We start from the raw sequence: 14,709 nt of genomic DNA, 5'->3' as shown, positions 1-14,709 counted from the left end.
CTCCTTATTGCTCAAGAAGAAGGAATAAATATCTTTATGCTTTTACTTACAGAAACACCTTTTAAATGAGGACTGGGTGGGTGTGATCCCACCTCGCTGCTGGCCTGACTTCACTGGGCAGCACGAGGCTATCCTGTGGGTGCCTGCAGCCTCTGGCCCCATCCCATGCAGACCCAGGGGGATATCCTAAATCAGCACAGAGAGATGTGTTTGGGGTAGGTTTGGGTTTTTTTTTTTTTTGGGTGTCCTTTCATGTCCCTTCATTTGTGGATCCATCACTGGAAAGAGGAGATGGAGCCTCGCACGCCTGACTCACGGGCTTAAACTACAGCACGGCTTAAAAAGAAGCTCCTTAAACCCAGCCTCAGAGGGAGCCAGCGCTTCATCCGATGGGCTTGCCGAACTGATAAGTCACATCATCTGCAGCACATTATAATTAAGGCATCGTTTTTTTTTAAAAATAGAATTTGCATTAACTGAATTTATGACTAGGAGAGACACTGCAAACAAACAGAAAACCTGCAGATTAGGATGCTAATGAGATGCATTTCTATTTATAACCTGCCTTGATCAGGCTAAAGTATTTCTGTTTCAGGTGTCAGTGCTACTCCCACAAATGTAAGCAATTCCCTTGGCAGGGAAACACCTGCTTGTCTCTGGAGACAGGCAAGTGCCAGGTACAAAAGTCGGTGCCAGAGGGACGGGGTGGGAGCTGCTCGCTGCTGCTCCTGCCCCTCTCCTTGCAGCCTGAGGGCAGGAATGGGTCTGGCCATCAGCTGCCCAGGGGGTTTCCTACAAACACCAGATTTCTTTGGGTGTTCCCCTCTGCCCGTGGGGAGCTCAGCCTGAAAGCAGACACCAGCAGGTCCCTGCAGCCAGCCCGAGAGCTGCTGGGCTTCTTTGCCTGCTTCGAGGGCTTCGATGCTGCAGCAGGAGCAGCGCCACGAGCCTCAGCACTCCGCACGATGCTCCCAGCTACACCGAGGCTTTTCCTGGCTGCTTGAGCTTGTAGAGCATGGCTGAGAGGCCTGAGCTGAGAGAAAGGTGTCTGCAGCAAGCACACACACGCAGCGTGCTGCTGCCCAAGCCTGGCAGCATTTGAAAAGCTGCCAGGACTGATGGGCGCTTCTCGTTTCTCCTGGTGATGTCTTACTCCAGATTAATTTCTGTTTCTTTCTTTTTTTTTTTTCTTTCTTTTTTTCTTTTCCCTAGATCTTCCTCTTTCACTGCAGAAATCCAGAAGGAATAAAGATACAGAAATAAAGGTCTACCCTGCTCTTTAGCCTTCGACAGTGCCATGTGGGAAGTCTTCGGGGCAGTAGGGATTCTGGTTAAAGTGAGCGTGGAGGTTTCGTGACCTGCACAAGGGGGTCTAGCCCAAATTCAGTGATAAAACCGGACTCAGCAATGGGAAAAACAGCCACAAAGTTGTTTTTTTAAATGAGGCTTAAAGAAAGAAACTTAAAAGACATGAGTCATCATTTTGAAGTGTGCATCAAACAAGTTAAATAACTCTTACTTTCTTAACGACATATTAATCAAAGTGCATTGATTCCTGAATCAGATGCTGTGACCAACAAGCTTTCTATCTTCTCCATCCTGATGCATGCATTAAGAGAGTTTTACTCTGACAGATACAATATAGCAATCAATAAAATCTTATTATATGGGGCTGAGATACATGGATTTGTTGCGGGATTTATGCACTGCTTTCAAGCCTGGTGCTATTTCATGTCTCAGCCTTAACCTGTAATTGAAAATAAATCTCCCTGAATACACCAGATTCTAATTTTCTGGATGTGTGGGCAAACGTGAATGGAAGCTGGCCTTCCCTGGGGGAGCAGGCTGCTCTCTGAGCCTGTCATTCCCCGCTGAGCACAGCACCGTGCTGCCAGATTCCTCTGCAGGCAATGCTCAGGATCCCAAATCCTCCGTCCCCTTGCTCACGGCTACAAGCAGCTCGCTACCTCCTGGGCAGGAAAAACTCAAAACCTGCCAGCACCAGAGCCTGGCAATATGATGGGACAGAAGGACAAAGATTGGGGATTGGGATGACCGCGGTGCTGGGAGCTGGTGTTTGTCTGCTGCCTTCCTCCAGCTCCCCGGGGTGTGCCCGGTGATGCCTCAAGGGCACCCAGGTTTGCCCTGAGATCGCCTCCTGCCTCGCAGGACAGCTGCAAAGGGGTCTCAGCACAGCAGACAGACGGCTGCAGGCATTTCTCCTCCGGGTCTGCCTCACCCTCGGTGCTGCGGAGATGCACGACAGCAGGTGGATACCCAGCAGTCTCCCTGGAAATGGCCGGAGGGGACTTTGATCCAAGCAGCTCTGTCAACAGCGTTAATACAATAAAAATAATCAAATTCACTCGAATGGAAATGAGAGCCACGGAGAGATAGGCAGACGACGGTGCGAACCCAAGGAAATAAAGGGGAAGGGAGCAACAGTAAATCACCGATGCCACACCAGGAGCTCGGGTGCTTCTGAGAAGAGCTGAGATCTTGAATTCATCAAAAGGTCACGGCAGCACCATGCTGCTTTTCTTCCTGTAACACACACACACATATTTGGTCCTCCTCCAACTGCAGGCACGGAGCAGGCACATTGGCAAAGGGATCTCTGCACAGGCTCCCTGCTCGAGGCACACGTGGTGTTTGCCTCTGGTCCCCAGGGGGAAGAAACAGGTCTGTGATTGTTTCACCGAGCTCCTCGTCTCTCCCAGATCTCCCCAGAAGCACAGCAGGGTGTGAGTGCTGGTGGCCAGAGCCTGCCCCATTCATTTTTCCTCCTGTCACGGGGGGGAACGGCCATCCCCAGTGCTCAACCTGATGTCGCTTCCTTTGGTAAGACGGTTTCGTGGGAGAAAAAGAGATTTTAATAAAAGAGCTGTCAATCGAAAAGGAAAATGACTGCTGCCATGCGAGTGTTGGGTCTTTTTTTATTTTGGTTCATGTATTTTCTGAAACAACACTCGATGGCTTGATTTACAGGAACTGCAACCAGAAACAGAACTGGCCTGAGGAAGGTACCGGGAAATAGATGGTCTGCAGCCAGAGAGGACTTAAAAATGAAAGATCCCTTTGTGAGTCTGAAACTGCAGAAAACAGCCTGGAAAATGACCTGATGGAACACTTCAGGTGGTTTGCAAGTTTTGAGCATGACCTGTCACTGCGGGAGCACGCCTGGAAGGGGAGGAAGAGGCGATGGGGGAGGCAGGGAACGAGCTCTGGTGATGCATTCTTGGCTCTGTGTGTGTGCAAACTCTGAGCGGAGGTGCCCAGGTGGATCCCCAGGGTGTTGACCCTCAGGAAAAGCAGTAATACGTGCCCCACATGTGGCCCTGGACCTTCCCAGATGCTGGGCACCCTGCCCTCATGCCCTGTCTCCATGCGGTGCCACAGCAGCCAGCAGCCTTTCTGGTGGCACAGGCACCACGAGGCGCAGCACGAGCAGCGCTCGTGGTTCCCTTGCGGTAATTACTCTTCATTTGCTGACCCGCTGCTTTTTCGGAGTGCCATTAGCAATCAGCAGAGTGCTAAATTCCAGCTGGGGAGTTACCCACGCTGCCTCCAAGCTCGCTCTCTCCAGATCTCGTCCCTGGTGCTGAGCGCGCACCTCTCTGTCCTTGGGGAGCGCAGGGGACCTGCACCCTGCCAGCTTGGTCCCCTCTCCAAAATTAACCACCTGAAGGCTGCCAGCAGGGCTGGGGGCAGGCAGGGCGAGCTGGCGGGTTTCTCTCAGCACCACCAGCCTTTTTTTCTTGGAATAAAACAGCCCTGACGGCCTGGCAGTGAGGAAAGATGGAGCAAGCAGTCAGGAGAGAGGGGAAAAAAAAAAAGAAAGAAAGGCAAAAAGAGGGGAGAATAGGGTGGGGAAGAGAATGAAGAGGCTGTCCTCCTCCCGAGGCTGCTACCAGGGGTACCAGAGGCTGCCTGCACGGGGGCTGCTGCCTGTGGTGTGTCCTCAGCACCCTCCGACCCGGCCCCAGCCCCAGGCGAGTGCCTCCACTCCCCTCTTTATCCCCAGCTCTGCGTCTCCGCTCGGCGAGCGAAAGGGTTAAGTTTAATTTATACTGATTTCTATTTAATATCATTCTCTCCCCGTAGGAGCCGGCAGCTGTGAGCTGATTGTACTCTCTCATTATGCAGTCTGTATCACTAATGGCCTGTGACAAAGGCATGCCATCTTCCAGGCCTTACCCCCGAGAGCCAATTAAACACACATACTCCCTTCCTGTTTGCAGCGCATTACAATGAAATTAAACTGAATTTCAAAATCATTTTCTCCTAAAGACATCTCTTTGCAATAATTAATGCATGCTATTCCTTTGCATCTGAAATATTCATCAGGAGCGTTGACTACAAAAATTTTTAGAGCTGATTGCCCCGCACCCGGCGCTGTCCGCCCCTGCTCCGGCACCAAACGTGGCCATGGCCTGGGATCAGGACCTGCGGTGACACCCCCGGCAGGGCAGCCCCGTGTCTGGTTCAGAGCAGCCGTGATAATAAATCACGGCGTTATCACAAATTCTCAATAAATACGATTACAGAGCGGGCAACAGAAATCCACCCCGGTGCCCCTGGCTCGATGGCACCGCTAACGCGGGGTAAAAGGGGAATGGGAATGTCAGGGCTGCTTGTCCGTGAGGGCTAGGCGGACAGCAGGCATCCCACCCTCCTGCACTGCCAAGATTAGGGGACGGTTGGGCTCAGCACCACCAGACAAACGCGCTGCGGGTGTTTATCCCAGCATCCAAACCGCTCGTGGCCGGTGGCAGAGGTGGCAGGAAGAAGGGTGGCCAGAGATACGAACCGACCGCTCAAACGCTGGGACCAGAGCCTGCAGAGCCATCTCAGGGCACCGCCGTGCTCGCTGTGGGCACGGGGCTAGTTTATAATTTAATCCGACTCGCAGAGCTGTCCCAGGGGACGGGAACCTCTGCCCGAGGAGGCCAAGCTCTAGCGCTGTGTGCGGCGCGCTGCGCGCAGAGCGGGAGGCGTAGATCGAAGCACATCACTTATTCATGGTCTGTCACGTCTGTTCCGCTTGGGAAAAGCCTTCAGCACAGTATCCTCCTGAATTTGTTATCCCACATTACGGACAGGATCAGCCTCCAGAGTTCCCCTTGCTGCCCCAGCCAGGGCTGCTGCAGGTAGGGCAGTCGGGGCTACACCCACTGCCAGCAGAGCTTGGGCATAACAGGATTTTTTTTTCTGTTTGCAAGCATTAGATAAAATCTACCAAGGTGTGCCACAATGCATATTATTGCTATCTGGATATTATCTTCTGGTGAAATCTGGTGAAATTTGATCTGAAGGAATCGAACACCAGAGGTGTTCCCGTTCCTGGAAACGTTAAATGTCTCAAAACCATTCCTTATTCCCAGTCCAAAGGGAAAGGCAAATCCCAGGAACACCCAGGAAAATAAATAAATGAATAGATAGATAGATAGATAGATAAATAAATTAATTAATTAATTTCCTTTGCAATTCGGAAACATACCACATAAAATAAAATGAGCCCCAGATTCAAAACAGAAGGTCTCTATTTGGAAGACGCAAACCTTTCACTCCGAAAACTTTCAGAAGGTGACATCCTGGCAGTTCTGACACCTTCCCAAACTGTTCCCCAGTTGGGGACACTCACCATGATTCTCCTCCAAAAAGCTCATTTAAACTGGGCCACACCACGACCTGTTGTCAGGTGCTGAGGCCGCAGGGCTCAAGCCCCCAGGAAGCGTGGTGCCGCTGCGCTGCGTTTCCAGCAGCAGCCCCGAACATCCCCCATTCCTTGGCTGAATAATTAGGGCCAGTGCACATGAAGAAGCGAGGTGAACCCAGATCCCGTTCTCCAGACCCAGCACAGAAAACAACCCACCTCCCTGGTCCGGGCAGGGCAGCACAGTACCTGTTTTGAACCAGCCATCAGGTGTGAAAGCATCTTTTGTTTCCCGGGGTCTGTTCCAGTACTCGCGGAACACCGAGGGCCCCCGGACGAGCAGCTCCCCTTCTTGGCCTTCAAGACCTGGAGTCACCTGCAACAAAGCAGGAGGGAATGTGAGGGGATTAAGCCAGGGAAACCAGCCCGTGTGGCAGCCCTAAAAATCTCCTGTCCCCACTCGCTGCCCTGGAGCCCAGCGTGGTGCAAGGAGAGGGATGCTGGCAGGGGACCAGCAGCACGCAGCGTGGTTTGCAACCTCCAGGCTCCCTGTTTGGGGCATGCACCCCATTGGGAGCCCTGTGGCCATCTCAGTGGCAAGACCGTCCCTTCCCGTGGCAATTAGGATGAGAGAAGGCCACAGAGGTTTCATCCTGAAAGGCTCCCACATCCCAGACAAGGACACGTCCCATCCCCAGAGCTCTGCTGCCCTCCAGGCGTGTAGCTCCAGCCGTGGCAGCAGCAAACCAAGGGTTAGTGGCCGGCTCAGCCTTGGGAGTAGCAGCCACAGGGGACGTGGCCACCAGCTGCAGCACTTGGCCCTTGCAGCAACCTGTGGCCGGGCTGGCAGCGGGGACAACCCCTGCCCTCCCCGGGGGAGGCAGCACAAATAGATCCCCTGCTGCAGAAACGGGCTGCGGCGTGGCGAGGGGAGGGCAAACCCAGGCAGAGCTCCAAAGAGAAGCCAAAACTGAGCTTCCCGGGGAGCTGCTTCACCAGCCGAGGGAGGGTTTGGCCTCCCCAGCTCTTCTAGAAATATAAAATGGGCTAAAAATGGGCTACAGGCTCAAAGTCACGGCTTTCCCGCAGCAGCTGGGAGATCGGGTGCTGGTGGTGGCAGCACGAGCGCCTCGTGCCCCTCGCGGCTCAGCACCGTGCTCCTGCAGGCAGGAGGAGGCAGCAGGACGAGGCACAGCTTCTGCTGTGTTGATAGAAACCTTCGCTTCCCCAAACTGTCAATCTGACACTATTTATTTATTTTTTTTCCCGAGGAGGTGGCAGGAAACACCATCTGATTTGTTCTCCGGGACGCGCGGCATCTTTCGGGCGCACTGCGAGGCGGCGGCTTCTAGTGACAGCTCAGCACCCTGCAAACCTGCACGGGGAGGTTTTCTATGGCAACAGGACCGAATCTCCTGCTGTTATGGAAACTAGAGAACCACGGGGAGGTCGCAGACCTGCCTGACATGGCACGGTGTTCCTCCCTCCTGCACGTAATCTGCTCTGCAGTTCCCAGGCTGGGAGACGAGGCTTTAGCGGCACGGGTGTTGCACCGCCCGTGGGACCATGTTAAGTTCAGGTCCTTTGCAGGGAAGATGTGCAGAAACCCCACTGTGAGAGGTCACTGCAAGAGCTGCTGCAGCCCCTCGTGGAGCAGGCACCTAGTGGCAGCTCCCTGCCCCTCTGCACTGGGGCTGCTGCAGCACCGAGGTTCCTCTGGGACCCCGGAGTGAGCGGTGCCAAAAACGCGGCCACGAGGGAAAGCAGTAACAGCAGTGCTGGAACACCAAGCGGAACCACGGAGCAGGGCAGGCTTTGTATCTCCGCAGTCTTTGATGGGAACAAAGCTTTCCTAACGGAAAATGCTCAGAAAGCTGCTTTTAAGGCACCGTTTGTGCTTTAAGTCACGTCGTCCTGATGTGCTGTCTTGGAGGACGCGGTGACACGGGGCTTTCTGCACCAACAGCCCGGGCACTCCGCAGAGCTGCCACCTCCTTAAATGCCAGGAGCCGGACCAGCCCCCAGAGTCCTCGCTGGGTTTTATTTCCACCACCTAGGAGATGCTGTGGGATAAAAAGCCCGTTACTGCTGACGAGGGGAGCTCAGCTGAACCATGGCAAGCTGCGGATGGTGCCGGACCGGCGAGCCCCAGGGGACCTTGGAGAGGGAGCCTGAAGACCAGACGATGCACGAGCACAAAATCACTTGGGGTCTGGAGAGCCCAGGGCCAAACCTTGGCACCTGCATCCACACAGGGGCGCAAGGCACAAAGTCTGTGCCAGGGGACTTGCAGGAGCCGCAGTGGATGGGGCACGCCAGCTGTTTTGCCACGTGGCCCTCCTTTTCCTGCTGGCCTGGCCGTGGCACCACAAACCAAGCAGCTTCCCTGAGCAATTCTGTCAGCCCGGTGCCACCGGTTTCAGCTTTTCCCCCTTGGGAAGCACACCTGGGGAGCACTCCCCAGGCCAATCCCACCCCGTGCACCCTCCAGCAAGCCCCCCTGCACCCCACTCACTGTGCCCCAGCTGGAGAGGACACACTTAAATCCTCCTCACACCGCAGGCATTTTAATCACCAGTGTGAGCCCCAGCACCATTCCCTGGAGCCCTCAGCCTGCCTCCAGCTCCCCAGAAAGGGCTGGGAAGGGGGGCAGCAGAGGTAAGCACCCGCGAGGACCTGCCGACAGCTGCCTCGGATTCCTCCACATGCCCTGCCAGATTTGATGTCTCGCTGAAGGCGAGCAGGGATGTGAACGTGGCCATGCCGAGTGCCTCCGTGCCCCCAAGGCAGGGCACGGCACCACCACTGCCCCGGGGACCAATCCTGCACGGCGTTTACCTGCCCGCCGCTGCTTCTGCTGTGAATCAAACCTTGAACGAGCTCCAAATTCCCTGTCAGATCGACTCGAATTTTGGCAGAGGCTCAACCCACGTCTTATCTAGAGCAGAGCTCCTTGGCAGCAGGCACCTCCCTGTTGTGTAATTTAATGATGTTATGGCTGGCTTGCAAACAGTAAAACAGAAAGGCCGTGACGTTATCTTAATAGGATTTTGCTCGCTGAACTCCGAATGTCACTGGCATTGCTCCCCGGCGTAGCTGAGAGGACACAAACCGCCCCAGTGCCAGCAGCCCGGCTTGCCTGAAAACAGCATCGGTAAAAATTCAGGGTTTGAGGCACTTTTCTGCTACTTTTACTTCTCTGACCCCTGCTAGGACCATGGGTACGCCCCCAGCCAGCCGGCTGCATGGCAGGGAAGCGGGCGTTTCGGCGGCAGCGGCGTGGCTAGCTGGTTTGTTTCCTTTCTCCTCCTAATCTCAGCGGTCCCCGTTGTTGATACACTGCAACCGCGTCACAAGCAGCTGCTGAAAAGCATCAGCTTGCTAATTGCACTGATATCCTGGTCTCCGAGTGCCACATCGCGATGCACGTTTCGACTGCTTCCATGCACTCGAGCAACTTTAAAAGGGAGCCCCCCCCCCCGTGCCCCCAGCAGGCTGCTGCTGCCCCAGAGCTTTCCGCTGCAAAATGCACCCGGCGAGCTGAGCTGGGCCAGCCGGCGTGCCGGATAAGATTACATTTTCCACGCACGAAAATAAAAGGTTGTAATAAACCCTTTGAAGGGATAAATCCGGGCGATTATGAACTGCAGGTTTTCGCCGCTTCCATTTTACCTCTTCATTAGCAGGAAGCGAGGGTGGCTGGTAAATAGCTGGGAATCCCCACTTGGCAAGCAGCCCTGCGATTTGTTCAAAGTGGCCATTTGTTTTCTTGTGGTCTCTGATCTGTGCTGTGCCCCTCTCCTCCGGGAGCTGCAGGAGAGGAGTTTCTAATGGACGGTAATGGAATTAGTTGCTTTTATGGAGGCAGACGTACGGCAGCACGGCTTTCGCTGGGAAGGAGGGGAGGCACGGCAGATGCCTGAGCAGAAACATGTGGGAGACAAAGCGAAAGTTGAAAGGCAGGTCTGGAAGGAGAGGTAATAACTTTTTATTAGACTGATAGAGCGGGGAGGAAGACGTAGGGAAAAAGAAAAAACAAAACCAAAAACCCTTCTTCAGGATGGAAACAGCAGCAGGATGCCACCGGTCGGCGTCTGGAGGAAACGGCCAACTTCCACCAGACCTCTCCTTCCCCCCAGCCCCAAAATAATTACCTAAGCCTCTTCCCTGGGTGAGCATGGAAAGCTCAGGGCTGCAGATGAGAGCACCTGCTCTTAGGGGTGCCCACCTGGGATGGCACAGCCCTCGCCGAGGGGAAGCGCAGGGCTGGGTGGGGTGGTGGCAGGATGGCAGCGCACGGGGACCCTTTGTGCCCTGAGGGTCTTGCATCATTTTCCTTTCATTCCTCCCTGCTTTTCCTTCTATCCTTGAGTCTCCACTTCGTGTTTCACCCCTCCTACCCAGCCAGAGCCTGGTTTTCCTTCACAGCCCTCTTCCTCCACCAGCAGGGCTGCCAGAGCAGGAGGGAAGAGCCCAGCGCGCACGGGCTGGGCACTGTCACTGACACCAGGAGGAAAAGCAAAATCATGGACATTTGGGGGGAAAAATTGCTTTTGCAACGCTGCCTCCTCTGCCACAGCCGGCACCATGCTCCTCGGCTTGGAAACACTTGGCTCTTTCCCCACCTTATAAATAAGTGATTACTGTAATCAAAATAATTAAGCAACCCAGCCTTTTAAGTGACTAATAGAAGACAATAATTTATACGTGCGAGGTTTATGGAAGTGATGGAGCCCTTTCAGCAGTTCTCACAGAGCAGTAACTTTTTTAAAAGCAAACAAGCAAACAAAAACCACACCAAAGCATGGAAAATAAGGGAACAAATCCCAGAGGAGCAGCAGGAGATGGTCTCACCCGGGGGCACGCTTGGCACCAACTGCTCCCATTTTCGTGGCCACTTCTGCCTGCTCAGCTCGATGCTGGCAGCCTGGGGAGCGATGCCTGTCCACAAGCCATAGCTTCACGATCCCACATCCTATTTTTTCCCTGTCTTTCGCCACGCTCAGCCAAATCAACCGCAGCACTCGTGCACGGCTGGGGAAGGCGGAGGATGGATGCCGTGCCATGTCTCGCCGCCTCCGAAGCCACCAGCAGCATTTCCAGATGTTCTCTGTCCCTCCAAAGACCCCTCACTCGCTCCCTGGGGATTTTGGTGGCCACGAGAGCCCTGGTGACACAGCAGAGCCTTGCCACAGCGCAGCCTCCAGCAGCTCAGCCCCCATAAACCAAATGAACCAGGGGAGCTCCTGCTGGGACCCTGCTTCTCCAGCACAGGGGCTGGTGCTGTGCCAGTCCGGGCCTCTGGGACCAGGGAAGTGAGGACGTGTTTACCTGCCTCCCAAAAGGAGGCTGGAGACCAATAATCTGCTCGACACCCCCTTTTAATCGCTGTCTCCCTGGGTCACATTTGTATGGATGTCCTCGAGGTGCGAGGCTTGCTAGCGCACTACCAAATTACCAGGCAATCTGATCTCTCATGCACATTCATAATTAAAAATTCCCTGCTAAGTTGCATGTTTTTGTAAAAGCATTATCTTTCCTATGAGCTCTGTGTCCTGCAGCATCCTGCAGAAGGCAAGCAGGAGGCAATTTAGACACAGAACAATTTTCCTCCTGCTGGAAAAAGGCAGATTTCTGCTCCTCAGGGACACGGCGCAGCGCAAGAAAAATAAAAGCAAAAAACAAAAACCCCAAGCCCAGACTGTAATCTACAAGGCCACATTGCACATCTGTTTTTGTAACGTTAACTTTTATAAAAGAGCTGGGAATAACACAATCAATTTACTTTTCATTTTGGAAGGTTATAAATTTAAAAGCAAGGCTGGTGCACGGCGGAGCTGGAACGCTGAAAGTTATTCTCAAAAAACCCAACCCTCTACTTACAGCAAATGCTGCTCCACTCAAAACGAAACTGACTGTATATATTTTGGGGCAATACCAATTTTTTAAAGTTACCACGCTGATTAAGTCCAGATGACTCCAAAAGAACCACGGAAAGCAACCCAAGTTTGGGAGAGGTCAGTCTTCCCTGCCGTTGCTCCACGGATCCCAGACTTCTTGCTCTATATTCACACCATAAATTAGCAGCGTAACGCCATTCCAGAAATGCCAACAGCTCTCCACTCTGCTGCTCTCATCCCTCTTGTTTGCAGGCCCCAGAAGATAATAAACGAGGCGAGATGTCAGCACATCTTCCCACTCTCTCAGCTCTGTTCATTAGAGGCAGGCTCCCGACGTGCACTCGCAGCGCCCGCTCTGATTCCGGGCTCGGGGGCAGGCAGGGTACCAGGCAGGGATTCAATTAGTGTCCCACCTCTGCTTCGTTTCTCATAAACCTCACTCAAAAGTCGAGGTCAGCGAGGCTGTGACGTGCTCGGACTGCAGACGGCCGCGCTGCCCAGCAGCCTCTAATTGCTTCCTGGTGCTAAGCAGCCCCGAGGCGGCCGCTGCCTCTCCTCCTCCTCGGCTGGAAGCTCTCTGGGGCACAGGCTGCCCCTTCTGCTGGGCTTCTTCAGCATCTCCCCCACCTCGTCCTTCAGCAGATGTCCCCAAGATGTGCTACAGCAGCTGCAGCCTCTGCAACCTGATGGAGAAATACAGCTCGGGACGAGGCAGGAGCACAGCCCCTTAGCACGTGGCTGAGCCCACAGAGCAGAGGGATTCGGGGGTGAGGCTGCAAAAAGGGAGCAGAAACAGGCAAGGGGCTGCACGGGCAGAGCTGCTTCCATCCCACGTCTCACAGCATGGGAACAGGAGCTCCCCAGCTTCCCAGGCTGGCCCAGTGGCAGACGGCTCTGATACAGAGAGAGAGAGAAGGGCTGAAGACCAAAAACAGCCACGATGGGAACAGAGAAGAAGCCAGCCCTCATCCTTCATGCTGGGACAAGCAGGGTGCCAGCCTGGTGGAGGGGACCAAGGAGACATCCCAAGGCAGTGGGAAGCCAGGGAGAAGTCCTTCTCCCCCTGCAAGGGGGAACGGATGCATAAAATGGTAATAAAGAGATTAATGGACAGCTTGAGGGTGCTGGGACCAAGGTTAGCCCAAAGGAAGCACTCGTGGAAGGAGGGTTGTTCTTGACAGATGGACTCAATTTGAATGCAGGAGGAAACAGCCTCCTGGGATGGAAGCTGCTCCTGTGATAAGAGGCTTTCAGCTGAGGAACGCAGGGACGTGGTGCTAGCGTCATCTCTACCTCCACCTTTACCACCAGGAAAAAGAAAAATACAGCTGTGGCCTCAAAAAAAAAAAACCATCAGACAGACAGGGAGGAGGCAGGAGTATAAATACCAGCAGGAAGGCAGTCACCGACTGTGTTGACTAAGGAACTGGATGTGGTCAGTAAGGAGCAGCTCAGATGTTTACGCAGTACTGAAAGCAGCCCGGGTAACCAAACGGACACTGGGGGGATGAGAGGAACACGGGGAAACAGAAATCATGGCTGGAGTATACAAAACAAGCAGTGTCCAACGCTCGGAGGGCTCTGGAAGGAGTTTTTGGAATAAATAAGGGCAAATGGAAAACAGGATAAATGTAGTGCTTGTTTACCTAAGGTGGATTGTGCCAACGACCTGAGGACTGATGTTCCAGCTGGAGGAAAAGCAGCAGACCTAATCCCAGCTGCCTTCCACAACGTGTTCCCCACACCGCCTGCCTGGGAGGTGGTTCCTGGTGGCAGAGATCACGACCCGAGGGCAAGGTTTGTCAAAATGGCAAAGCCCTAGGCGGGGAGGATAAAGCCTGAAGCATCCTGCGAGCCCCCGTGGTGGCGAGGCAGCCTCGCCAGCCACTGTCTGCAGCTCAGCCTGAATTTCACCCAAGTCCCACGCAACAATTTGACCCTTGGTGCAAGCATCCTGCAGGGCTTCAGCACCGTACGGCCCATCCTGCACGGGCAGCTGCAAGCCCCCGATGGGAGATGGAGGTGGGGTGCTGGAGGTGATGCCCAGCACCTTGGAGCAAGCCTGACTTTCCCTGCACCTCGGTGGTGACCAAGCACCTCCCTGCTGGTTCTAGGATGGTCTCAGCAAACCGTGAGCGAGGTGGAGCCGCTCCTGGTGCCCTCTCCAGAGGATCCCCAGCATCTCAGAGCCCTGGCCCTGATATAGGGTGAGGGACTGGCTGTCCCCACGCCGTCGGTGGCACGGAGGAGCTGGCGAGCGGCAGAGAGCTGCTGGCAGATGGCGGAGACGCGGGGGGCACGGGAAGGAGGGGCAGGGAGATGCTGGTGGCTGCGGGGAGGAACGGCCGCAGCAGAGCCGGTTCCCGTCCAGGACGACAGCTTGCATATGGATAAACAACGAGATAATTACAACCTTGAAGGAGGGGGACGAGGGAGGGGGGGGGGGGTGGAGAAAAGCCCGTGGCTGCAGCGTCCTCCTGCTGCCAGCTCCTGCAGCCCATACGTCCTGCACGGCTCCCCTCGCAGCCTCGGCGCGAGGAAATTACTCGCCATAAAAGCCCTGGCTGGAGCACGGCATCAGATACAGCTGTGAAACCATTTATCTATTGATAGACCCCTATTGTCGGGGACTGGGGCTTGGCTTTCGTGCGAGCGAGCAATTTGGAAAAGCGAAACATACATAAATAAATAAATAAATAAATAAATAAATAAATAACCCAACAAAAATGACAACCCCCCCCCCCAAAAAAAACCTACCAGCCAACAAACAAACAAATAAAGAAGGAGAGAGAGACAATACCCAACAGCTCGCAGGGTTTGCAGGCCTCTGCCAGCTGGGAAGCTAAGCGTATGAAATATGCATCGCACTGAACAAAGCGAACTGAAACGCTCAGCGCCGGGAAGCTGTAACCCTTTCCTGCATGCAGGAGCTGGGCACGAGGTCCCGAGCTGGAGCTGGGATTCCAAAAAGTGAAGGGGAAAAAAGGTGAAAGGCATCGGGGTGGTGGGTAAAGAGGGGCGCTGATACCTTGCTGTGCTCGGGCTCTGGGGTTAAATACTCACTGGGGTGCCTTTACGGTCAGGTTTGGTGTTTAGGGACTGCTTCTTAGTGAGCTGGGGTGGCTCCGAGCAGGCGAAGCTGCTGCTGTCCCC

The 14,709-nt window shown here is 54.3% G+C and overlaps 1 protein-coding gene across 1 annotated transcript in view; it reads right to left on the bottom strand.

Moving 5' to 3' along the window:
* ACSF3 (acyl-CoA synthetase family member 3) overlaps positions 1-14,709 on the bottom strand; it is a 56,721-nt gene that overhangs the window by 19,114 nt on the left and 22,898 nt on the right. The window contains exon 7 of the mRNA XM_082769840.1: positions 5,906-6,032. Within this exon, the coding sequence (XP_082625966.1) occupies positions 5,906-6,032 (127 nt within the window). The remainder of the gene's footprint in view (positions 1-5,905; positions 6,033-14,709) is intronic.

This window comes from Aythya marila (assembly GCF_965140915.1).
Source record: "Aythya marila genome assembly, chromosome: 12".
NCBI lineage: Eukaryota > Metazoa > Chordata > Aves > Anseriformes > Anatidae > Aythya > Aythya marila.
This window is presented reverse-complemented; position numbering and strand designations above follow the sequence as displayed.